This window comes from Ictidomys tridecemlineatus, chromosome 7 (assembly GCF_052094955.1).
Source record: "Ictidomys tridecemlineatus isolate mIctTri1 chromosome 7, mIctTri1.hap1, whole genome shotgun sequence".
NCBI classification, from domain to species: domain Eukaryota; kingdom Metazoa; phylum Chordata; class Mammalia; order Rodentia; family Sciuridae; genus Ictidomys; species Ictidomys tridecemlineatus.
This window is the reverse complement of record NC_135483.1, coordinates 177,088,688-177,116,390: the sequence shown is the minus strand read 5'-3', so window position 1 is coordinate 177,116,390 and position 27,703 is coordinate 177,088,688. Positions and strand designations below refer to the sequence as shown.

Below are 27,703 nucleotides of genomic sequence, written 5' to 3'. Positions count from 1 at the left end.
GCACAAAGATGCCACCATAAAAACTGTTTATGGAAGTTTCTTTAAATAATAATGAGGCATTGCCATTCATGGAGAATATACCTTCTTAAATGGTGACCCTGACTGGTAAACTTCACTTAATATTAGTGCTTGGAAATGTTGGTAGTGGGGCTCTTATTAAAATGCTTAGAGTGACTAAGCTCTGGAGAAACTGTAACTTTTAGGAATATTAGATAAGGAAAAGTGTTGTGAAATATTTCATGTGTTTATCAAAAAGCTATCAGCTTCATGACAATATCACTAAGATTGCATATAGGACATTTTCAAATCACTTGCAAATGTCACTCATTGGTTTATTTTCACATTATATTAAGAGCAATAGTAAAATATCTCATTTTATTCAATATATACATGATAATATTAAATAAGGTGAAGATAATGCTAGGCAACTTCATAAACTATTAGGCTATATTTGCATTTTAAGTTAGATATGCAAATTGTAGTAATAGTAAGATGGAAGGTAGTATATTCATGTCCTTTTTTAGAGAAAGCTGATATTAGAATTCCTTCTAAAATTCTCGACATTAGAATTCCTTTTGGGTAGTAATGATAAAGGAGATGGATTTCTCTTAAAATATGTCAAAAATAATGAGTCATGAAAGAACAAGAAATTGCAAACCTATAATTCTACTTGAGAAGCTAGGAGCTCCCTTTGACAAAGCATTTTTTCCTCCTAAATTACTACAGAGGCTACAAACATAATAGGAGCTTCTGAAAGGCATAAATATATTTTACTAATTAGAGGATACATTTATATACATCTTACATATTTAGAAAGTTTATCTTAGAAGAAAGGGGAGCTTCTGTGCGTCCTTATAATACTCCAGGAGTATCTGTCAATACATGCAAGATAAGCCATATAAAATACACATATGATTCTGCTTCAAAAGGACACAGAAAATGATCTCTTTGTAAGCCACAGGTAGGCATTAATGTGTCAGGTTACGATAAATGTACACTAAAAGGTAGAAATAGGGGTGTGATATCTACTTTATATAAACATTAAACATGCTTTTATTTTGTGAAATACATTTTAAAATCTGCATGGAGAATACAAGGCTTTCTTTTTAATATAATGAAGTTCTTAGGCTATTTTTTTAAAAGCCTTCTTCATAATTGAGTGCTCTAGTGCAATTTAAGACACTGTTAAGAAAAGATACATTAGAGAAACCAATGACATGATTATCTGAAGATTTTTAATAAGAAAGCAAACACTGCTAAACTGAAGATTACTTCCCAGCTAAACTTTCACCCCTCCCCATATTGCTACATATGCTTTAAAATGACTGCATCTATATAAATATTTTTTAGAAAACAAACATAACTCATGTCATAAGATACACTTACCTAGTCACTGTGGAGGTTAATGGTGGTGGTGGGGGTCAAAGACCAATATGAACTTAAAGGTCAGGTATGTTTTAGGAAAGCAGTTCCTCTTTAATCACCCAAAGAATACATTTTCAGGCATGAACTAAAGGCAATCCATTCTCTCTACCTCCCATTTCAAAACACAGTCAAGAAGCAGTCTCCCACCCTTCCAGAGAGAAACACAGCAGACACACATAAGAAATACGCTTTGGACCTGTCTTCAGAATTCAAAGAAAGAAGCAATGCTGGTCCTGTAGAAATCCAGACCCCAGTAGCAGAATCATGTTGAACTTATTTTTAGCATTTTCTTAGATCCTTCTATGAAATTTCCTGGCTGATTACGCCTCCTCCACACATGAGTTCACTTACACAGTGTTTGCTACGGCAGTAGAGGTGATTTGGCTAGGCTCTGAGGATCACAAACAGCAACAGCGTACTGTAGCTTAAAGCCCGCTCCACCGGCAATACCATCAGCATCGTCCACGATATGTTGCTTGAATCCCTTCTTACACACCAGAAAATGCTAACTGTGGACATGGAGGAAAGGAGCAACTTTAGCTGGGTTTCTGCATCACTGAGAGCAGTTTGCAGACTGCTGATTTGGAGCTCATTCTGCCGGCAGCCGGGAATTCCTCAGCACCACGGACAGCGCCAACAACTGGCTTCTGAGCCCAGCTTGGTCCAAATCCCGGAGCTGCTTCTTTAGACCAGGCTAGAGTGTTCTCTAAGCAGTCGCACTTTATACAGCGATGCGTGCATTAGGAGGGCGGGTAGGGGAGCCTTCTACGTGCGCGACACTTATTTGCATTGAAATTACAATACAAAATTTAAAAATCATAATTATACCTAATGCATTCTTGGATGAGTTGCAGAAATGAAAGTTCCGGAAGAGAGATGCATTTAGATTTAAGCCATCTGCAGTCCTTGATTATTATTAACAGATAAGGCATAATCTTTATCAAAGAATCTGAAAATGTATGCTCGACTATTCTATGTGACCCTTTGGTTGACAAAAGACTTTCCCTGTGCTACATGATTAAACTTCAGTCTTCTGCAGCTTGGGTCTGATTTAAAAAAAAAAAAAAAAAAAAGTAGCCGCGTTTTCCTGCAGTTTGTTCTCTAACATTAAAAATCAATCTCCTGTAATTCATCTAGTCTGTCATTAGGCGTCATTGTAAAGCTGTTTCTTCCAAAACCCTAGCAAAGATGCTCTGCTTCTAAATTCTTATCAAAATAAGGGGGGGGGGGGCGGACGGTGGGAAGACCCAGACACAAATAAATAAGCAAAAAGTTTTTTCTTTATTTTATTGGTAACAGTATGAACACTACAAAACATGTCCAAAGCATGCTCTAAAGCAAATTGTAAATGTTACCTAGTGGCATATTTAACCAGTTATTTACTGGTTTGGGACTCCAGGAAGCATTTTTAAGCCTTCAAGGGAATGCCCTCTGCAGTGGGATACGCTGCTGACTATTAAGACCACATTCGAATTGTGCCGTCGGAACCTCCAGAAAACAGACTCCTTCCATCCTGGGAAAACACCACCGTGTGTGCCTCACTCTCGTGGCCCATCAGTTTGTGAATCTGTCCAGATTTAAGATCCAGCAAATGGATAACCCCATTGCCACTCGCTTGAGCTAATACTCGACCTGAGAGAGAGAGAGAAAGAGAGAGAGAGAGAGAGAGAGAGAGAGAGAGAGAGAGAGAGAGAGAGAGAGAGAGAGAGAGAGGAGATTGATTTTATTTCAAGCAGTCACATCTTATAAGCAATATAACATTGTATTTTATTTAATTGTGATTCAGCAGACTATCGTTTTATTTTCTTAGATGTCAGTCATTTAATATAAACTAGCTCCTGCCTGTATAAAAACAATTTGAGTAAAAATTTAGACACATCAATGAATAGATTATAAAATTTTAGAATGGGAAAATGAAGTTTAATCCTCTGCCTACTTTATATGCAGAGGTCATCAAAGTGCTCTGCCATTCTCCTTATATTTGTGATTAATAAATCATTCTGAAAAGATGAGATTGAAAGCAGCTAAGCAAGGCAACTTTCTTCTTCAAATGACTATGTCAAAAAGTTTAAAATGGCATAGTTTTCAAATTTTACTTATGGAAAAATAGAGTCTATATCTACAAGTATGTATCATGAATAATTTATATGGTATAATTGGTATTCTACTTTAAAATTATTTATCAAAATTATGCTAAATCATTGTTCAAAACTATAATAATATATGTTTTTACTTTAAAAATGATAATACTCATGAACTCAACAAACTTTCTCTGGATTTGAAGTGAAAATAAATATCTCCATTTCAAAATGACTTGGGATTTTTATTTTAAGTTAAAATTCAAAAAAAAATTGAATAATCAAAATTTTTGTTATGTATTTTAGCTAAATAAAATACAGGGCATTCCCATAATTTTTATGTCATATTCTTTTTAGTGAATCATTCTTTCATAGTGAAAACAAACCAAGAATTCAGTTTTGCTTTCTTTTGCTTTTTGGGGGTACCAGGGATTGAACTCAGAGGCACTCAACCACTGAGCCGCATCCTCAGACCTTTTTTTTGTATTTTATTTGGAGACAGGGTCTCACTGAGTTGCTTAGTGCCTCACTGCTGCTGAGACTAACTATGAACTTGGGATCCTTCTGCCTCAGCCTCCCGAGCCACTGGGATTACAGTTGTGCGTCACCGTGCTCAGTAAGAATTTAGTTTTAATTAAAAGTTTTATTTTAAAAGCCTGGTAATAAATTATTAGGTAACTTAGAGGCAAATGAAGTCAATGGAAGGTTTTTATATAAGTTTAGCATTTACAATAAATAACTAGAACATTAGTTCTATCCACTGGAATATCTAATCATAGAAAGCATGTTATCATTCCAGCAATGATGTTTAAAAATTTTTAAGCTCTCAACACGCTAGATATCATACTTAGTGCTCAGTGTGGATAATCCCACACATTTCTTACAACATTCTAATGACAAGGAAAACAGCATTAATGCCAATGTGTGAGTGAAGAAGGAGAAGCTACAGAAAGCTAGGAAACCAGATCATGATGGCATTTTAGAGATGGAAGAAGCCAACATTTAAGTACAAGTACTTCAAATCCACAGCCTGGGTTTTTAGCCACTATTTTTCACAAAAGGTACAGCATGGTTATCAATGATACCTTCTTCATGGATTTAGGTAGGTAATATATTGTGGAAACAGAATTTATCCATTTCATAATATGAATTCTAGAATGGTATCACCATGAAAGCCATAGTGAAATATTTAATTCCAAATTATATCCCAAACATCATGAATATCTTGGAAACAAGAGAATTTTAAAAGTAAAGCTAACCATGATAAATATGGCCTATTTGCAAACCTTTATAACTACTGGGCCTCTTCATCTAGAACAAAGCCTGACACAGCAAAGATCCTTAGGATGGATTAGAGTGTCCAAAGCAGCAGATGTGAATATATATTATAAACCCTCTTCTAGTAAGTCTTTGCTGACAGAGGCGTTACGTATGGTTTTCACTTCTAGCCACACTCTGTAGTAATTGCTGTTTGTGACTTTTCTAGGAATCAAAAACATAACTTTTTTCTTGTACTATTTTAAAAAATCTTTTTGTAGTTGTAGATGGAGAGCCTGACTTTATTTGTATTATTTATTTTTTAAGGATCGAACCCAGTGCCTCACATGTGCTAGGCAAGTGCTCTGCCACTGAGCTATAGCCTCATCCCTCTTGTAATCTTTATACAATAGCTGGGAAGGGAGTCAATATTATTATTTTTATAATTTTTGAAGCAAAATAAAACCAAAAAGGATCAAAGCTTATAATGGAAAAGGAAAATATTTAGCTATAAACCATTAATATTTGGTTTACATATACAAGTCATTTGTTGTCCAAAAAATCGTAATTGGAAATGTTTATGAAGGCTCTGGGTAATTTCTGAAAGTTTTTTTTTTTCAATAAGATGGAGAAAAATGATAATACTGGAACCTAATGATAGGAATATGTAATTTAGCAGTGCTGTGCCTTAGGTGTTTCAAAAAAAATATGTCTTTACTAGAGCAGATTTTGAATCAGCAAGTTTATGGTGAGGTTTTCAGGTTTACCTGAACTCATTTTCAAAAGATCAAAAGAATGTATACATATAATAACTAATTTCTAAAGTGAATATAAATTTACAATTGCCTTCAACCTTATTTAAAGTAATTGGATTATTACATAGCATATAATGTCTCACTTAAAGATCAGTTTGGCTGGAAATGGGGAACTGAAATCCTTAGGTTACAAGATTGTCAAAATTGCTTCCCAGGATGTGGCAGTGACTACATTAATATCTAGCTGGTGTGTGAGAGAGGTGGCACTCTAAAAAAAAAAAAAATCAGCCTGATTATTTGTAGCATCTTTAGAGAGTAGAGTGTTTCTGGAAATGTGTAAGGTCTCTTTTAAAACATCATGGTGAGGGGCTGCGGTTGTGGCTCAGCGGTAGGTAGAGTGCTTGCCTAGCATATGTGAGGTCCTGGGTTCAAATCCTCAGCACCACATATAATTAAAGGTATGCAACTACAAATAAAAAAATAAATAAATATTTTTTTTTAAAATATTGTGGTGATTGGTAAAGAAAACAAGCCACAATACAAGTCATTTGTCATCTGAATGTTAGAGTCTTAATGATAAATTTAGGAAGAATTAAATATTTATCTATATTAAAACAAGTCAATAGAATGGAAATATAATAGGATAAAATTTTAAGTAGTGCTGAAAAAAATTCATGTAGAACCTGCACTAAAAATGTTCATGTTTAAAGAAAATATGTATTCTTAAAAATGTAAAATAATAAAACATAGGTTATAAAGTATATTTATTTCCACTTTATTTTATTACCTGGAATAAACAAAATATGACAAAATTATTTTGACAGAAATTCCTACATAAATTATTTTAGTAGGAATAATTAACCAAAGTAATTAGTAATTACAAGGAATAATTATTTTAGAAGGAATAATTAACCAAAGTCTGAATATACACATTCCAGAGTTATGACATGACTAAAAATATATGATTTTTAAGAAGAGTAGTATAGTTTACTAAGACTGATTAAAAAAATAAAATTTGCCATAAAGTGTCTTACTTTTTCTCTTTTGTTTGCATTGGGTTTATTAAGGTGCACACATTTTTCACAGAATGAGAAAAAAAATAATCTGATGATAAGATCAATTTAATTTTGTAATTGCTATTTTTATATGAATAACTCAGTGTATATCAACAGTACCTGATTATGACTACATCTTCACTCATAATCAATACTTATTTTTATATATCAAGACTTAAGAATATTTCTCATTGAGTAAATCAATATTTTTGTGGACCAGTAGAGTTCAATGAGGTAAATGTATCCTGCTATCTATTTTATTTTTATTGGATGAATTCAACAACTTACTTTGGCTTTGGAAGGTAAGAACTAAATTTCTCCTAATCTCTGTTACTAAGTGAGCCAAACCTTATAGCGGCTCAACAAATAATAGCCAAGCTATGGAAACAACGTAGGTGTCCTTCAATGAAGGAATGGATAAAGAAAATATGGTATATATATGCACAGTGAAATGTTACTCAGCCATAAAGAAGAATGAAATTATGGCATTTGCTGGTAAGTAGATGGAACTGGAAATTATCATGCTAAGTGAAATAAGCCAATCCCAGAAAACCAAAGGTTGAATGTTTTCTCTGTTTTACGGATGCTAGCCCAAAACAAGGGAGGTTGGGAAGGGGAATAATAGAAATCCATTGGATTAGAATTAAAACAAAGAGAGCCAAACTTTATTAGTGGAACTCTTGAAACTCAGTTCAAACAAATTTATAGCCTTTATAAAACTAATAAAGCTTCTTTTTTTTTTTTAACTGTTGAGCATAAATGTTTTTCAAATTCTGCTTTTATTTGTGAAATCAATCACTATATTTATTTAAATGTCTCCCCTCCAACTTCTGCCGGAATTGAAAAACCAAATTACCTGATTAAACCTTCCACATTATTTGACTGTTTTTTTTAATTTTAATGTGTTCCGTTAGTTATACATGACAGTAGGATGTATTTGACAAAATATACATACATAGAGTATAACTTATTCTAGTTAGGATCTCACACTTGTTGTACATGATGGAGAGTTACCCTGGTCATATATTCAAATACAAGGCAAGGAACGGTATTTCCACTTAACTCTACTGTCTTTCCTATTCCTCTCCTCTCTCCCTTCCCTTCATTCCCCTTTGTCTAGTCCAATGGATTTCTATTATTTCCCTTTCCAACTTTCCTTGTTTGGGGTTAGCATCCACAAATCAGAGAGAACATTCAGCCTTTGGTTTTCTGGGATTGGCTTATTTCACTTAGCATGATATTTTCTAGTTCCATCCATTTACCGATAAATGCCATAATTTCATTCTTCTTTATGGCTGAGTAACATTCCACTGTTCATATATACCACATTTTCTTTACCCCTCCTCCACTGAAGGATATTCTAGGTTGTTTCCATAGCTTGGCTATTGTGAGTTGAACTGTTATAAACATTAATGTGGCTTCATCACGTAGTAGGTTGTTTTTAAATCCTTTGGATATAATCTTGAGGAGTGGGATAACTGGGTCAGATGGTGGTACCATTTCAAGATTTCTGAGGAATCTCCATACTGCTTTCCTTAGTGGTTGCCCCAAACTGCAGTCCCACCAACTATGTATGAAAGTACCTTTCTCCCCACAACCTCACCACTATTTATTGTTACATGTATTCTTAATAATTGCCATTCTGACTGAAGTGAGATAAAATCTCAGTGTAGTTTTAATTTGCATTTCTCTAACTGCTAGAATTTGAACATTTTTTCCATATATCTTTGACCATTCATATTTCTTCTTCTGTCAAATGATGGTTCAGTTCCTTTGCCCATTTATTGATTGGTTTATTTGTGTTTTGGGTTTTTGGTGTTAAGTTTTTTGAGTTCTTTCTATATTCTATAGAATAATGCTCTGAGTTTAGGTGATAAAAAATTTCTCTCAGTCTGTAAATCTCTGTTTATATCCTTGATTGGTTCCTTTGCTGTGAAGAAGCTTTTTAGTTTGATGTCTTCCCATTCATTGATTCTTGAATTTACTTCTTGTGCTTTAAGAATCTTATTGAGGAAGTCAGTTCCTAAGCCAACATGAGAGTTGGGCTTACTTTTTCTTCTAGTAAGCACAAGGTCTCTGGCCTAATGTTTAGGTCCTTGATCCACTAAGAGTTAAGTTTTGTGCAGGGTGTGAGAGAGAGAGATTCAATTGCATTTTGCTACATATGGATTTCCAGTTTTCCCAGCACCATTTGATGAAGAGCTATATTTTATCCAATGTATGTTTTGGGGGCCTTTGTCTAGGATGAGATAACTGTATTTACTAACAGCTTCTTTATCCTTTGTTTCAACAAGCAACTTTTTGCGGGAGAACTAGTTCCACTAATATCTTGAATGAGGCAGTCATAAGTGGATTTGTTATAAAAAAATCAAATATTTGAATGTACTTACTAATTTAAACACCACCAGCAATAGAAGCCCTCAAAAATTTATAGAATGAGTTAACCCATGAAAATAGAGTGTAATATTTTATCTGAACATAATAACCACTGGATTAACAAACATAAGTAGGAAACTTATTATTCCATGCTAATTATAAAGAATAATAGTAAAGAATGCAGATAAAATATTGGCACTTTTTTATACTAAAGAATTTTTAATGAACTTTAAGTAGATACATGTGTGAAAATTCAATTTGATTTGAAAGCCATACTGCTGGAATGGCTGAGTTATCTTAAATTCAATACTTACTTGCCTCCTTATTTGGAAAAATCCTCCAGGATTTGGCATGCTGCCTAGTATAGCAATAATTTCAATAGTTATGGAACTTGACATACTCATGGAAACACAGGAAAAGGTAGGAGCCCGTTTCTTTGGCATTCATGTTTATTGGAGAGAGCTAATAGTAGCCATCCATTTCTCAGTATCTAGAGCTCCACCTTTTACTTCATGTTTTCCACTCGCCCTTAGGAAGTAGACATTCTCTCCTTTTAGTAAATGAAGCATGAACCCAGAGAAGGTCAAGCTTGGATTTGAAATGAAATCCTTATTATTTAAAAAGTCTTGGTTCATTTAATGGCGTTAGCATTTCTTTCACAAATTAAGATTCAGATAAATGTGACACTTTGGGGCTTCTCTATGAATACCACTGAATTCCCTAAGTAAATAAGTTCTTAAATGTAATGCTGATGTAATCTCATAATTGTTTTACATAGTTTTGATTTTATTACTTTGTGAATCTCTGAAACTAAAACATTTATGTTCTTACAGGAATCATTATTTGTGTGTGTGTGTGTGTGTGTGTGTGTGTGTGTATGTCCATTAATCCTTAAATACATATATTTTAAAGCAAACAGTATCCTTACTAAAAGTCATCCTTGATAATTTAAAAAATAATTTTACATATCTTCCCACATCTCCAGTCCAATGATCTCCTTAGTTCTCCCATTTCTATTATGAATACTAATTCTATTTTCCATACTCCAAATTGTAGAAACATGAATTTCTTTCTCTCTCTACACTCAGGTTTGATCATTCTTTTTTATCAATTTTCTGTAGTAAACCTATTTCCATCTGTTATGTCTACCATTTTAAAATCTTCATTTTAAAATGTTGGGTCCACTGAAATGATTGCCAAAAGGAACTTTTTTTCATTAGTTTTTTTTTAACTCTTGAATCTACTTATATTCATTCGTAATGTATTTCTTCAATTATGTTACTGCCATCCTAGAATGCCATAAATATAAACAAATCAATAGCAAATTCAGCAGCTGCAACATCAAAGAGGCACTTCACATCTCTGACAGTCTTAGGGTTTTGTTTTTTTGTTTTAAACCAACCATCTCATTTTACAAATGAAGCAGCTCAGGTGAAATGACTTGGCCAAGGTAGAAAGCACACACTCTGAGCCAGTTACAGTATCTGACTGAAACCAGAGCTTCAGCTCCTAAGATGGTACTCTTTTTGCTATTTCTTTCTGACAGTGGACGGTGTCCAAGACTTTCAGCATGATTTCTAATGCCTTGACACTCCCATATAAATCTGCATTTACTCACTCAGTACCCTCTCACATGAACCTTATGTTCTTCATCAATTTGCCCTCATTTCTTAAATATATTTTTCATTTCCCTACCTTTGGATTCTTGTTTCTGTTATTACCTCTGGTGGGATACTTTCCTTTCCAGTGATACTTTCCTTTTCAGTGAAGGAAAGTATCCCTGGCCATATCTTTAACAAAAGTATTAAATCTCAATTCAAAATTATTTCCTTAACTCATTTGGTATAAGACATCCCTAGTAGCAGATCTTCCTCTCCTGAGCATTTCTTACATTTTAATAATGCACACGTTGTAATATTATGCCATCTATAATGGTTAACCATGTATTTTTCTTATATTCTTTGATAAACTGAGGGATGGGGATCGTGTCATGTTTTTGCATTTGCCTAGTTTATTGAGCAGATTGTTATAGTCAATACTTAGTGGATAACAGTAATAGTTGTCACAAGTATCAGTTCTAGAATGTATTATTTACCAAGCACTCTGATAATTCCTCTACATGCATTATCTCATTTTATCTTTACAACAATGCTTATGGGACATGTATATACCTGCATCACCCATTATAATAGGCACAGTGCATGTGTTGCTATTGAGCACTTGAAATGCAGCTGGCACAAATTGAAATGTGCTGTAATTGTCAAATGCTCACTTGATTTAAAAGACTTATTATGAAAATGTAATATATTTCATTAATAATTTAATATTGATTATATGTTGAGATGTATTAAAAATAGATTTATACATATTTAAATATGCACAATATATTAATATAAATATACATTTTTATAAATATAGCTACTATTCTATTCATAATTATATTGGCCCACATTACATTTCTGTTGGATAGTGCCAGCATATACTCTGCTTTATAGAAGAAGAAGATGAGGTGTAGAGCGATTAAAGTGTCTTCGCCAAAGCCTGCAGCTCATGACGTGGTGGAGTTTGAACCTGGGGTCCACGTGGCTCCAGAGCTCATGCTCCATTCTCCACATCATGCTCCAATGCCTCTGGATGAATTTTTATTGATCGACTCCACGTTGTCTCTCCCACTGTGATCAAGCCACCCTTACTAAAATGCAACATGACTCGGTAAACATCTCTTCAGTGGGCAGCTCCAATTTCCAGCTGAATCTATGTATGCATGCTTCTAGGAATAATTTAAAATTAATTTTTCTTTAAGTATAAGAAGTGTTTAAAATTTTGCATTCTCTTTTTACTCCATTGGCTTTTTTTTTTTTTTTTTTTTTTTTTTTACTCCAAGTATCTGATTGCACAACTTGTGTCAGAGAATAAGTGAGGGAGTTAGAGGGGCTGCCTTTATTCTTTCAGAGCCTGAGGAGCCCATTTAATGTTCCCAGGATTCAAAAATGCCTTAGTGGGCAGAAAAGATACCTCCACTTCTTTAGGTAAGTGTTTTATATTAAGATGTTATAGAAAATTCATTTCATTTTTGCTCTAGGGGAAACAAACCAGAATATGTCATCCTTCAGATGCCTATGCTTTCAAAATTGCAAATATCCTTTCAGTCTTACCTAAATAGTGAATACAATGGACATATTTGACCCAATTTCTTATACTAATTATTACTATAAAGAAAACTGTTCTTGTTTTGCTGAGATACTTCAACTTAATCTGTTTTTGCATGAAATACTTCTTAAAAATTAATAAGAAAAGAATTAATTTGTTAGCTTGATAAAGTCAAGTTACCTAAGGTAAAGGCATTGAAACTCACTTGTGAACGTGGCAATTCCTAGTCCCTGAAAATTCAAGCAAACCCCACTGCGATGCATGAAACTTTTAAATGAAGCCACATTTTAAGAAGATGTTATTTCAGAAACACTTTTCATAGCACTGTATTCACTGGTCAGAATCATGTCATATTGTAATGGAACATCCAGATAAAAACATAGATGATGTTGGCTATGAAATTAGTGGCAGGAATCTGAATTTTTGTTGTTGGAGGAATGATTCACACCAGTGGTTAACATATCAAGAGTCAGGAACTGAGCTATCTTGGAGGACTCTCAATGAGCAATCAAATTTCCCCAGTGAAGCAGCAGTTGCTGAATACCAGTTGGCCACCCAACTGTGGATACATACATTAGTTGAGTCAAAGGTAAATATAGCCCTTTTAAATAAGACTTACTAAATATTCTATCTGTTGAAACTTCAACTTTCTCTTTAGAAAATTAATTTAGAAGACATGATTTTCTTATTACTCTATACAGTAAACACATATATTAGGAAAAATGTTTCAGATTTCACTTATATGTTGGAACATGTTTCAAAACATTATTTGATAGCAATATTTTGAGTCCATAATTGGCTACAATGGCATATTTATACCATTAGAGACAGCATTATTCTGGACTGGACGCATGGAATCTGCGTGAACAAAATTCTGTCATGAGAAATAGAGGTAGACTCAAAACTTTAAGGCTTATTATAAATAATGAAAATGTGAATGAAATACATCATTACATTTCTCATTAGAATAAATTTCTCGTGGTTATTCATGCTTTGATTAAATTTCAAGCAATATGTTCCCCCAAAGAAACAAAATCACCCATTTTATATTTCATTCGAATTAGTCTCACTCACAGATCTTAAGAAATTTGTTTATCACAAATATACAAGAATGGAGACTAAAACAATTGAGTGCCGTATATGAAATAACATATCAGAAAGGGGAAGACAGGCTTTGATCAATAAGGAAATGATTTTTATACACATCAGAACCAATTTGAAGCAATTCTCTCAATCAATACAGATAGGCAGAAATGCTTCTCAGCATTTATTACCTGTGGAGAGTGTTATTGATTAATTGTATTGATTTTTTGAATGCATGTGGAGAGGCATCTGTTGTTTCTTTAAAAGATGCCTCAAAATGAAAAGTATCAAGAAACTACTTAAATTTTGAGGATTTGCATTAATGGCCCATCCTGGGCCATTACTCGGAATTTCAAAAACACCACTGAAGAAGATGTGAAATGTGATTTAGTTTATTTTGCACCCTACTGCTGATCAATATAATATTTTCAGAAAAAAATATTACTTGGAAATTTAACTTGCCTAAGTGCTTGTAACAATTTAGAAACTTTCCCAGTATTTTTGATTATGTATACTCTTGCTGAGGGGACCAAACTTTTCCCTTGTAGGTAACACTACTTGAAGGAAGATGATTTGATGTTGCAGTGTAAATACAGAGTACCATAGTCCTAAAAATGCATTTTAAATTTCTGTTGGCAGAAGCTAATTTCATAAAAATGATAAGAGAGAGGGCAAGGAAAGCTGCAATGTCTTACTTTAGGACTTTGGTCAAGCAGGGATGTGGACTTTACTTAGAATACACAATGTGTTTAAATGATACAGCAAACTGTATCTACCATTACTTTAACTTGGTATGGAATGTTATTTATTAAGCAAGTGAATTCTCCACAGTGAAGTTTTATAAGTTTTCCTTAAATAGACACATAGAAACAAAACAACATAAAAACCTGTTTTTTGTTGTTGTTATTGTTGTTTTGTCTTTCACATAAAATCCACATCTTTCTTAGGAAGGCATTTCTCTGATATTTCCAAGTAACATTTTTTTCTGAAAATATTATATTGATCAGCAGTAGGGTGCAAAATAAACTAAATCGCATTTCACATATCTTCAATGGTGTTTTGAAATTCCCCAGAAGCATCTACACTGCAGCAGGTAAATAATTCCAACAATTTAAGCATCCTTTGCTAGGGACAAAACTTTTGGCCTTACTGTGTACAGTTTTCAAAATATTTTCCCCTTATTAGGAGAACATGAATGAATAGATTCTTGAACAGGTGCTTTCCTACATGAGCTGTCTTCTGGATATTACTGAAATCCTCTGTGAGATGCACCTAAAGTCCTAAAAATGTTCTAACTAATTATTGAATCTATTTAGAATATCAACAGCCACCTGCTTTCATTAAGAAATCCTTGTAGACCTGTTTCCTAACTTGGTCTTCACCTATGCAGCTGATCAGTGTTGGAATAGTATTTATTCAGGGACTCTATGCACCTGGAGCCTTGCAAAATTTCAGAAAAGCTTTTGCTGATGTCAGAGGAAACTCGAGTCTTGGTTTATTACTGAGGATCTGAGAAGCTATGGCCAAGTGTAGTTCAGATCAGACCACAGACCGTATGGATTCTTCCCTATTGTTGTCCTTGAGTAGGGAAAGAGCCAAAGACATCTGTTTTATACCAAAAAATTTAATTAAAATAGAATCACTTTTTATCTTATGAATTAATAAAATCACTTTTAGAATTTACCATATTTTAAGACTTGAAAAGTCAGAGCTCTCTTATTTTGGGAATTTTTCTCTTAGTGCCAAAACTGGTGTCAAAAAAAACCTTCGTTATAAAGGAACCCCTGCTTCTTGAATATGGAGGTTTGTCTGTGGGAAAGAAAATAATCTTAACTTCTGCTAGTTAATATTAAGGTGGTGAATTGTTAGTATTTGCATCTTTATTTTTAGAACTTCATTTTTTCCAACTCCAGGGAAATATTGTCTGTTAGATAAAAGTGGTTAAGTGATACATCGGCATCACTACACTATTATTATATATAGTAAAAATGATGCAAATATGTGAGAACATAATTGTAGCTGAAGTGGATGCCTTTATCACAGAGGAAAAAAAATAGCTGGAAAAGTTAATGTCAAACTCTGAATGAATTTGTGGTGGCTAAATTAATTAAACATGCTATAATCTGCTAATTTTAAAGAAAGACTAAGCTCCCTGAAATCTCCACTTCGCAGTTCCATCAGGTTCACACCCATAGCTCCCCAAATTCAAGGTACATAGAAAAAGTACCTCTATTTCCTCGCAGTTTCACATTGGGTAAAAGTTGCTCCTAATTTTATTGCATGAATCATGGTCTTTTTTGAACTAATTAAAGTGACGGGCAGGTGGAAGGGTCTCATTGAGAGCCCACCATGACATTTGAGAGTGTACAATGAGAATGTTCAAATGGGAAACAAAATGCTCTTATTTTGAAATGAATGGATGCTTGAAATGGGGAAAAAAAAGTCAACTTTAGATACTAATTTCAGATGTACAATTCAAAGTCTTTTGTAGTGCTGGGAATTGAACCCAGAACCTTGTGCATGTGAGGAAAGTACTCTACCAACTGAGCTATATCCCCAGCCTTCAAAGTCATTTTTGTAGTAAAGAAAATAAGCAAAACTAGCCACACTCTAGGCCACGGAAATAATGCTTTACCTTTTGTTATATTTCTATTTGACATTCCATCTCATCTCATCCTCTTGCCTGCTTGAAAGATTCCTGTGCAAACAAACTCATCTAGACTTCTCAAAAAATCAGCACAATTATTTTGTTGAATAGACTGCCAGTGTTTGGAGTCCCTTGATTTATAATGGGGCTATAAAATGAAAAAAAAAAAAAAGAAAAAAAGAAAGAAAAGAAAAAAATTCCAAACTACAGGAAAGTTGGAGGCAGGACTGTAAATTAGTCACAAAGAAACATAAAAGAGCTTGAACTAAAATATGAAAGATATTCCATAACTCAGGCTTTTTTTCATTAACTACATATTAATAATCACATATTTAACATTATTCATATCTGAATAAAATATATTCAGGGTATACCACCTCAAAAGGCACACTATCCCAGCAAATTACATTGAATTTCCTGTATTAAGAAGAAAAGGAACCCATTATAATTATGAAAATAAGAACATATGTCATGTTTTTATAAGGTTATCCTAATAGTTCTCATATTTTTAGGGGAAAACTTAAGAAAACTTTTTTAAGAGCTATTTTATCTGGGTTGATATGTTTTTAGTTTCAGTGAGAATCTTGTACATATTCAAAAGATCTTGATGTGGTTCTGTAAGGAGTTCTGAATACTAAAACAATTATTTCAACTATTTTTAAAATAAAAATAACATTTAAAATACACACAAATTTACAGTTTTGGTTTAGATATAAGGTGTTCCCTAAAAAATCATGTGTGAATCAATGTAAAGACAATTCAGAGGTAAAATGATTGGGTTATGAGAGCCTTAAACCCAATCAGCGTGTTAATCCACTTCAATGGATTAACTGGGTGGTAACTGGAAGCAGGTGTTGGTGGAAGTCTCTGGAGGTGTGCGTTTGGGGTTTATATTTTGCCTGTGGTGAAGGGACCTCTCTCTTTGCTTCCTGAATTTCATGTTCTGGGCTGCTTTTCGACCACACGCCCCACCATGATGTTCTGCTTCACCCCTGGCTGAGGGCCATGAATTTAGCCACCTATGAACTGGGACCATGAGGCCCAAATAAATTCTTCCTCCCCTAAAGTTGTTCTCACCAGTTCTTCCAGTCACAATGGCAAAAAAGTTTTACTAAAACAACCACACAAATTGATAAGGTTATTTTGTGAAGTCATTATCTTCATAAACAATGTCGTTTTTTTCTATAGTCTATATTTAAACTTGAAATCTATTCTTTGGAAATTTTTTCAGAAATTTAATATAAAACATGAAAATGTGAGTGGAAGGGATCAATGGAACAAAACTGACAAAATGTTGACAGTTGTTAGACATGGGTGAGGGGTGAATGTGGTTTTCCTATACTGTTTTTCTACTCTTATAAATGTTTAGAAAATAATAAAAAATGAAAGTTTCAAGAATTTTAATTATACAATAAGATGCCCATTGTTATTGCTGTTAGTCATTGTTTACATTTAGAACTAAAAATGTTTGATTATTCTCAGAGCAGACAAAATATTTTAGAACTGGGTATCTACACAATGAGTTTAAGTAATTCTGTTAGCACCTACAGAAGCCAAATAGTGATAACTAAAGATATATTTTTGTGGGTTGGAAAGGTGTACCAGGGATTGAACTCAGGGGCACTCAACTACTGGGCCACTTCCCCAACCCTATTTTGTACTTTATTTAGAAACAGGGTCTCACTGAGTTGCTTAGCACCTTTCTTTTGCTGAGGTTGGCTTTGAACTTGTGATTCTCCTGCCTCAGCCTCCCAAGCCACTGGGATTACAGGCACGCACTCCTGCACCTGGGGATAACTGAAGATATTAAATATGATAATGTATTAAAATCAATCTGGAAGTATTCACTAAAATGAAAAAATTCTGCTTTGCAAAAGACACCATCGAGAGAATAAAGACAAGCATCAAGGAAAAAAATATTTGCAAAAGGAATAGGTGATAAAGAACCATTCTTTGAAATATACAAAAAATGCTAAAACTGAACAAAAGAACAACAAAAAAAAACTGGTTAAAATTGGACCAAGTACCTTGACAGACACTTCACCAAAGAAGATATACAAATGGTAAATAAACATGAAATTATGATCCACATCATATGTCATTAAGAAAATTCAAAATAAGTAACTATGAGATACTACCATATCCCCATTAGAATAGTCAATATCCAGAACACAGACAACAACAAATGTTGGTAAAGATGTGGAGCAACAGGAATGAATTCCCATTCATCGCTGATGGAAATCTAAACTGGCACAGCCATTTTGGTAGACAGTGTGGCAGTTTCTTACAAAAATAGAGTTCTACCATATAATCAAAAAATCATGCCCCTTGGCATTTACATAAAGATATTGAAAACATATGTTTACAAAAAAATCAGTTCAAAGATTTTCAGAACAGCTTTATTCATAATTACACAAATTTGGAAGCAACAAAGATATTCTTCAAAGTGAATAAATAAATAAGCTGTGGTACATCTAAGTAATGGAATATTATTCACTACTAAAAAGGATTAAGCTATGTGTCATGAAAAGACATGAGGAATGTAAATGCATATTACTAATCACAAGAAGTCAACCTGAAAAGACCACACATACTGTATGATTCCAGCTATCAGACATTCTGGCAAAGGCAAAACTTTGGGGACAGTGGAAAGGTCAGTGATTGTCAAAGCTGTAATGAGGAGAATGAATCAGCAGCACAGAGAATTTTTAGAGCCGTATTCTGTGTGATACTATAATGGTGAAAACATCTAATAATATTCAAAACTATAGAAAGTGCACCACCAAGTGTGAACGCTAATGTTCACTATGGATCTTGGATGCTAATGATATGTCAATGAAGGGTAACAAATGTGCCACTTTGGTGGAGGATGTTGATAATGCAGGAGGCTATGTATGTAAGGGGACAGGAAGCACATGGGAAATTTCTGTATCTTCCTCTTGATTTTGCTGTAAACCTAAATCTGCTCTAAAAACATAAAGTCTTTAAAAACAAAACTGAAAATTTCTAACCAAGATGCAATTAACAGCTCATTTCCCATTGTTAATTAAAAATAAAATTTATACATCACTTAGGATGTGTTACCCTAAGGGCTGAGAAATAGGAGCATTAAATGTTTCTTGAAAGTCTTTTATTCTTGCACATAATTTGGGATCAACATTCACAAATACAGTGCCTTCTCTAAACTGTGAACCATACCATATGATTTTAAATGAATGAAGTATTCAAATTTATACACTAGTAGAGGCAGTCTTTATTTCCTCAAAAGATTAATAGTACTAAGCCCAACTGATATTAACAAGTAAATTATAGCTCATACTACTCAATTCCTAAGATCATCACTGTGTAACTCTGATTTGAAGAGAGAGAGAGTGGGGTGGGGGGGCAGAGATTTAGATGAAGCTTATACAATGAGAACTAAATTAATATAAAGATTGTCATTAAAAAAACCCCTAGCATAACAAGAAAGCAGATTGAAAGCACAGAATGAATTTTCTGGCCCATATTCTATGAATTGGCCATTGGTAGTGCCCAATACACCAGATAATTGCTCCACCATCTGCTTCACATTGATTACATAGTTCTGGTGATACATTTCCTATGACTGAGAGGAATCCTATTTAAAAAATTAAAAAGAAAAAGAAAACTAGAGATCTGAGTTTTTAAAATTAGAACTCTCTTCAAAATAGTACAATATTGGCCTTTAAAACTCTTTGGAGCAAATCTAAAATTTTTTGTGTTTATTTTTATACTTTCAATATCTCCCAAGTATAATAGTTCCCTAATTTTTCCCCGTGTGAGTATTCTAAAGCACAAGGGGTCTAAAATAGTTTTACTCTTAGTTTCAATCAAATGCAAAGCACCTTAAAAGAAATATGACATAATGTTAAATTCTATGCATATCATACACATACATTTTGACTTAAATTATTTTAATTGATAAGTATGACAGCTTCTTTTACTAGATGATTATTTTGCTATTTGGTAAAAATATTTTTCCCTTTGGTCTGAAAATACTGATTCCCATCTAGTACATACTTAATTCAATCAATATTCTCTTTTATGCTTATTCTTTAATGTACTAGTCAGAAAGAAAAAAAAATCTACTTTTTTAAACCCAATTTTAGATTTCATTGACAAAGCTTCTCTGCCTAATAATAGTAAGGACAAGGTAAGATAAAACTAAATCTTACATATTTTCTCCAGGCAATTCCAACCAAAGAACAGTGTATAACTGTAGGAAGACAACTATAACATTTAACCAAGACAGTTATAAGTTATCCACATGCTCTTTGAGATTCATGAAATATCATTAAACTACTTTCTAGAAGAGAGATTAGGGGATAGTTTCCATGCAAGATATTTACATGTTAAATTAATTTTCACTTTTACTGGGGAAATATACATTTTAAGAAATAAACAAGCCCCACAGGTTTATAATTAAAAATAATTTGCATCCCAAGCCCTCTCCTACCACACACAGATCCATTTCCAGAAGCATCCACTTGGAATTCTTTTATCTGCTTCAGCTTATGCTACCACATTGAGACTTTGGAATATAATCTATAGTTACCAATGTTTCAATGTGAAATTTACATTTTGGTTGACAAAATGTAGTGCCAAATTTCTATCTTTTAGTAAATAAATGAATTAATTTAAGTTTTAAGAATACCAACCTGCTCAAGAAGCTGAGGCAGGAGGATTCAAGTTCAAGGCCAGCCTCAACAACTAAACAAGGCCCTAAGCAATTTAGCAATACCCTGTCTCAAAATAAAAAATAGAAAGTATTGAAGATGTGGCTCAGTGGTTGAGTGTCCTGGGTTCAATCTGCAGCATCAAACTAATTAACTAACGAGTTAAATAATATACTATAAAAGTTATTCCCCCAAATTCTGAGAAATACTAATTTGAATGAAAAATATGAACCCCCAAATATTTCTATTTCTTTTTACTTAATTCTCACACACTAAGAATTGTTTTACATGTATTCACCAATTTGTTCATCAAAATCGTCCCCATGATTATTCCAATCTTAGGGAAAATTAAAGCTACAGAGATAAAGAAAATTGCCCAGAAAATATCAGGGGCAACATTTTCATTCAGAAAGCTTGGATCCAAGATATCGTCTTTAAACCATCTGCACATATCCTACCTATGCTCATACAGAGTTTGTGATCTCTACTGTAAAATCGAACCTTCTGGATCCCTTAATATATATAATCAAGTGTCCTCCGCCCATGTCTGATCACTACCTCAGAAATATCTCTGGTCTATTCTCTGCATTTGCTTCAAGGCTTCTTTCCCATGGAAAACTCCTTTCATTTCCTGCCTATTAGTTTCATAGATGGGCTTGTCTCTTTTGGCAGGCCTGCTATAGATTGGCAGCTCAATTTGGGATCATCTTTTTGACTCTGATCTGGCTCTTTATTTGGAACTGTGCTTCTGGTAATGTTCCCCTTGGCTCTGCGTGCTCCATCTAGTTGGATGCATTGTCCTGACCAACATGTCCCTCTAGAGCCAATGTTGTATTCCCTGAATACCAGCCTTCTCCCATCTTCATTGGGAAGGGAGATGATGATGTTCTTCTGTGGTTCTAATTGGTTGGTATTGGATTTGAACGGCCCTTTCAATTTATAACTTTCAGTGATATTTAATTTGGCAATCAAAATATGACTGTTTTTAACCAATTTATGTTCAAAATGAGCCTAAAAGAAAACGGAAGCAGAGTGGTGTAGAAGAACAGTCACTTGTTTGGCTATCCAGAGAGCCAAGTTTAATTTTAGCCTTGAGAGAATTTGGAATCATTATAATTAGATGAGTATTAAAGCCTAGAAGTGAAAAGGACTCTTTTTCTTTTTTTTTTTTTAAGCCTACCCCTTCATTTAGCATCAATTTACAACTGGCACTTCATTCTCCCAAATGCTGTACCACTGAGCACACATACAGAGTTAGAGTACAATATATCTAGAGGAGTTCAAATAACTAGGAAGTAGGCCACTGCTAGAAGTGAGATATAGACCCTGTAATTAACTTGAATGTCTGTAGATATGTAAGAAATATAAAATCTATATTCATTTGTGGAGAGAAAGATTGTATTATTGCATACATTTTATTTGAGATACATAATAATCAGATAGTTGGTTTAAAATGATATGTACCCTGCACACTGTGCTGGGCTTCCAGACAAAAGTTGAGTAATAACCATTCCTGAGCTTGGGCTCCAAGGTTAATTTGAAGTGCACTCCAGAAAAACAGGCAATCATTTCACTCTCACTTCAAAATTCTATGTAAGTTCTGCTTCAAGTCCAGACTAATGCCCTGACTGAAGAATGTCAATGATATGATGTTCTGAGGAATCTTGAAAAAAAGATGAGACAATATAATGGGCAGTTTAGTTTTCTGCCCTGCAAAGAACTAAAATGTGTGTGAGTGTTTTAATATTGAGGAAAAAAATACATTAAAAAAAAAGACTTTGGAATTTCCAGAGCAAAATGAAAGCAGGCTCTTTTCTTTTAACATAAGCATGTTATTGTCAACAGTGGCATCTCTATTAAGCTTGTTCTCTTACCTAAACACTCCTATTACTGTCATCTCTCAGGTTTGTCATAACCACCACCCTGACAGTACAAACATTGCACTGTAAAATCTGTCAGAGAGGCCAGTAGATTTCCTACATCTTCTGACACATGCTGCTCTTTAATATCTGCCTGTCAGAACACCTATGAGAAAGACACCTGCTTTCAGGCTTGGAGCTGGGGATGGGACTACACTGTAATCATTAGCCTTAGACAGCTAGGAAACTCTGCCTTTTGGAACTGTACAGCCTCCTGCTGGGAGATGCTGTTGGCATAAATTTATCACTCAGGTCAGATTGCACAAATTTTGGTAGAACCAGCTATTTTGAAAAACACTTTCTTTCTGGTATGAATCTGCTTTTAAGTTGTCTTTATGATAAGCTGTTTTGAAATGTGCATTGTATTTTCCTTTGCCACAATCAGGTGGTACCTGCATGGAAGTCTAGCGGTATATTTTTGGTTTGACTTTTCTTGATTATGTTCTATTCTTGTGGGTTATGTATGCCTCTGTATTCATTTTAACTTTGTCTTATCCAAAGAGGAATATCCCCCCTGGTTTCAAAATGTGATGGATTTAAGTAATTTCAGGGTGATATACTGGGCAGTCTTTTATTTACCAGAGATGGTTTTCCTGGAACCCCATTGGTAGGTCATAGAGCTTTTATGTTCTCTCCTCTTATCTGCTTCTCTTGAGGCATGTGTTTATGAGAGGCTTGGGGAGCAGTCTATTAATACAGCCGATGTTCTCAGAAAAATGTGGCTAATTTTGTCACAAATATAACAGAATTTCTGAAACCAGTACATGTAGTATATTCGCATAGTCACCTTGGGAGACTGTGGGCTTATCCCAAAGACGCCTCCAAAGAATTACTTCTTTGGAATTCCTTGCTGTGTACATTCCTTGATAACCCCACTCAAAGCTATAGTCAATATTTGAAATTAAAAAGTTAACACATTATCACCATAATAATGAAAAATCAATTACCTAAAATGAAAATGATGATCACAAACACACACACACACACACACACACACACACACACACACACACACACACATCCCAAACTCATCTTACCCCTGGTTTAATTCCTAATGAATGACACAGATTATAATAATATGGTTTATAGTTTTCATTTGCTTACAAAAGCATACAAACAACATATCGTGGCCTTAAGTTTTTAGGAGGTATATATATTCTTTATTATATATTATACATAATCTTTATATCTATGTATATTATTTACATATTTATAGATATTTTTTATATCTAACTATATATATTCTAAAGACCAAGTTAAAGAAGATCTTTATACATATATAGTTAAAGAGGATCTGTATATGTATATAAACAGCTTCTTTAACTTGGTCTTTATCCTTTTTTAATTTATATTTTTACATTTTTATTTTTAAATAATAATAGATTCATAGGAAGTTGTAAAGGTAGTACAGAGGGGTCCCTGTGTTCCTTTTATCCAATTTTCTCCAATGTTATAACCTAAAAAACTTTAGAAAAAAATCAAATATGGAAAATAGACATGGGTACAATGTTTGCATATACTTCTATGATATTTTATCAATCGTTGCAACCTCCACATTAAGGTATAGAGCCATTACATCACCACAGAGATTCCCATACAACCTCTCCCCGACCCCTTGAAACCACTTAATATTTTCTTTTTATTTAAAATTTTTTAATTCTAATTTGTTCTAATTAGCTACACATGACAATTGAATGCATTTTGACACATCATAAAATTGGAGTATAACTTCTCATTTTTCTGGTTGTACATGACGTAGAGTTACAGAGGTCATATAATCATGGGCACACAGGGTAATAATGTGTGATTCATTCAGCTATCATTTCTACCCCCATACCCTCTCTCCTCCCTTTAGTCCCCTCTGTCTAGTCCAAAGTACCTTTATTCCCTCCCTCCTATTGTGAATTTTGGCATCCACATATCAGAGAAAACATTTGGTCATTGGTTCTTTGGGATTGGCTTATTTCACTTAACATAATATTCTCAAGTTTCATCCATTTATTCATTTTAAAATGTCATAATTTCATTCTGCTTTAAGGCTGAGTAATATTCCATTGTGTACACATAACGATTTTTTTTAGTCCATTCATCTGTGGAAGGGCATCTAGGTTGGTTCCATAGTTTAGCTATTGCAAATGGAGCTGCTATAAATATTGATGTGGCTGCATCACTACAGAATGCTGATTTTAAGTCATTTAGGTATAAACCTAGGAGTGGGATGACTGGGTCAAATAGTGGTTCCCTTCCAAGTTTTCTAAGGTGTCTCCATATTGTGGTCTTTACCTTTTAATAATAAACTGTGGACACAGGCCGTTTTATCATGAAATTAGTGAATCATGAACTTCAGGGCCTCTGTTGGGTACTGGTTCGTTCAAGGCCTTGGGAAACGGAGATCAAAGCAATTTTCTGTCTATAAATTTGTACTGTTTTTTTCTTTAAGAGGGTCTTTGATTTTTTATATATCAGGATTCACAAAATATGAATCCATTCCTGGGTTTAGACATGTTTTTAGACCATTATATCTAGAATATGTGCATTCCTTCAAAGTGTGAATCATTTCAACAGGGAAAAAGCATTATAATATGCCCAAAGATAACCCTTGCATTACAAGATATCAAAACATAGTAAGAATCTTTATTTTAATTATTTGTGGAGCCGTAAAGAAAAGTTATGATATAACTACCCTTGTTCTCTAGCATGGGCTTTTGCATTTTCAGAGATGGTAAATTGTTGGTTTCTAAGGATGGATTTGATTTTTTTATGGTGTCTTTCTTTTTAAAGTTTGTTCTCATTAGTGATACATAACAGCAGTATGCATTTCAGCTCATTGTACACAAATAGAGCACAACTTCTCATTTCTCTGGTTGTACATGATGCAGAGTTACACTGTTTGTGTAATCATACATATACATAGGATAATAATGATCATCTCATTCCACCATCCTTCCCATCCCCACGACCCCACCCCTCACCTCACTCCCCTCTGCACAATACAAAGTTCTTCCCTAGGTGCCCTCCCCATGATGGATGGGGAGAAAATTTGCCCTTTGGTTTTCTGGGATTATGTAATTTCATTAAGCATGATATTCTTCAACTCCATCCATTTACCTGTCAGTGCCATAATTTCATTCTTCTTTAAGATTGAGTAATATCCCACTCTGTGAGTGTGTGTGTGTTTGTGTTTGTGTGTGTGTATGTATGTGTGTATATATATATATCACATTTTATTTATCCATTCACTTAGGTTGGTTTCATAGTTTAGCTATTGTGAATTGAAATGCTATAAACATTAATGTGCCTGCATCTGTGTAGTATGGTGATTTAAGTCCTTTGGGTATAAACTAAGGAATGGGATAGCTGGGTGAAAAGGTGGTTCCATTCCAAGTTTTCTGAGGAATCTCTATACTGCTTACCATCGTGGTTGTACCAATTTGAAGTCCCATCAGCAAAGTATGAGTGTACCTTTCCCCCCATATTCTCACCAGCACTTATTATTGCTTGTATTCTTTTTTAAAGTATTTTTCTAGTACCTTTATTTATTTTTTTTCCTGTGAGTTTTATTTTTTATTGGTTGTTCACAACATTACAAAGCTCTTGACATATCATATTTCATACATAAGATTGATTGCTTGTATTCTTGATAATTGCCATTCTGAATGTAGTGAGATGAAAACTTAAAGTAGTTTTGATTTACCGTTCTCTCATTGCTAAAGATGATGAACATTTTTTCATATGTTTGTAGATCAGTTGTATTTCTTTCTCTGTGAAGTGTTTATTCAGTTCCTTAGCCCATTTATTGATTGGGTTATCTGCTTTTTTGGTGTTAAGATTTTGGAGTTCTTTATATACCCTAGTCATTAGTGCAATATCTGATGTGCATGAGGTAAAGATTTTTACCCATTCTGTGGGCCCTCTCTTCATGTTATTCATTGTTTCCTTTGCTGAGAAGAAACATTTTAGTCTCAATCCATCCTATTTACTGATTCTTGATTTTATTTCTTGTGCTTTGGGAGTCCTGATAAGGAAGTCACATTCTAAACTGACATGCTGAAGATTTGAGCCCAGTTTTCCTTCTACTAGTCATAGGGTCTCTGTTCTAATTCCAAGGTCCTTAATCTATTAAAGAAAGAAATTGAAGAAGACCTTAGGAGATGGAATGATCTCCCATGCTCCTGCATTGGCAGAATTAATATTGTCACAATGGCTATGCCACCAAAAGTGTTATACAGATTTAATGCAATTCCTATTAAAATCCCAGTGACATAGTGGAATGTGATGCACATCATTATCCATATATGAATTGGGCGTCAACCTACTTTATATACAAACAGAGATATGAAAAATTGTGATATATATGTGTAATAAGAATTGTAGAGCAAAATAAAACAAACTACATGAATAAAACATGAATTGGTGTGAACATAATTTATATAAAAAGATATGAAAAACTGTGCTCTAATCTGTATAATAAGAATTGTAATGCATTCTGCTCTCATGTATTTAAAAAAATAAAATAAAATCAATAAAATCCCTGAAAATTATACATATATATATATATATATATATATATATATAAAATACATCATAAAAAATCCCAATGACATTCTTCATAGAAATAGAAAAAGAAATCATGAAATTTATTTAGAAAAATGAGACCCAAAATAGCCACAGCAGTCTTTAGTAAGAAGGGTGAAGCAGGAGACATCACAATACCAGAACTTAAACTATACTACAGAGCTATATTAACAAAAATGACATGGTATTGGCACCAAAATATACTTGTAGACCAATGGTACAGAATAGAAGGCACATAGACAAACTCACATAAATACAGTTATCTCCTACTAGACAAAGACATCAAAGACATACATTGGAGAAAAAAATAGTCTCTCTTCAAGAATCAGTGCTGGGAAAACTGGAAATCCATATGTAGCAAAATGAAATTAATCTTCTATCTTTCACCCTGCACAAAACTCAACTCAAAGTGGATCAAGGACCTAGGAATTAGAACAGAGACATTGTGGCCTAATAGAAGAAAAACTAGCCTCAAAAGTCAGCTGAGTATCTGACTTTCTTAACAAGACTCCTAAAGCTCAAGAAATAAAATTAAGAATCAGTAAATAGGAAGGATTAAAACTAAAAAATTCTTTTCAGCAACAATCAATAACATGAAGAGAGAGACTACAGAATGGGTAAAAACCTTTACCATCTTTACCACATGCACATCAGATAGAATATGTCTAGAGTATACAAAGAACTCCAAA

General features: G+C 33.8%; 2 protein-coding genes across 10 annotated transcripts in view; both read right to left on the bottom strand.

Moving 5' to 3' along the window:
- Positions 1–2,462, bottom strand: part of Vwc2l (von Willebrand factor C domain containing 2 like) — a 151,708-nt gene extending 149,246 nt beyond the window's left edge. The window contains exon 1 of one of the 2 annotated variants that reach the window (XM_021730733.3): positions 1,387–2,462. The gene's annotated coding sequence lies outside the window, so the exon portion shown is untranslated. The remainder of the gene's footprint in view (positions 1–1,386) is intronic. The other variant, XM_005331854.4, reaches the window with a different exon arrangement.
- A 225-nt stretch (positions 2,463–2,687) lies between these two features.
- Spag16 (sperm associated antigen 16) overlaps positions 2,688–27,703 on the bottom strand; it is an 872,559-nt gene continuing 847,543 nt past the window's right edge. For all 8 annotated transcript variants that reach the window (XM_040294874.2, XM_040294876.2, XM_040294878.2 and 5 more), the window contains one exon: positions 2,688–3,057. In XM_040294874.2, coding sequence (XP_040150808.1) covers positions 2,882–3,057 — 176 coding nt within the window. In that variant the 3' untranslated portion in view covers positions 2,688–2,881. The remainder of the gene's footprint in view (positions 3,058–27,703) is intronic.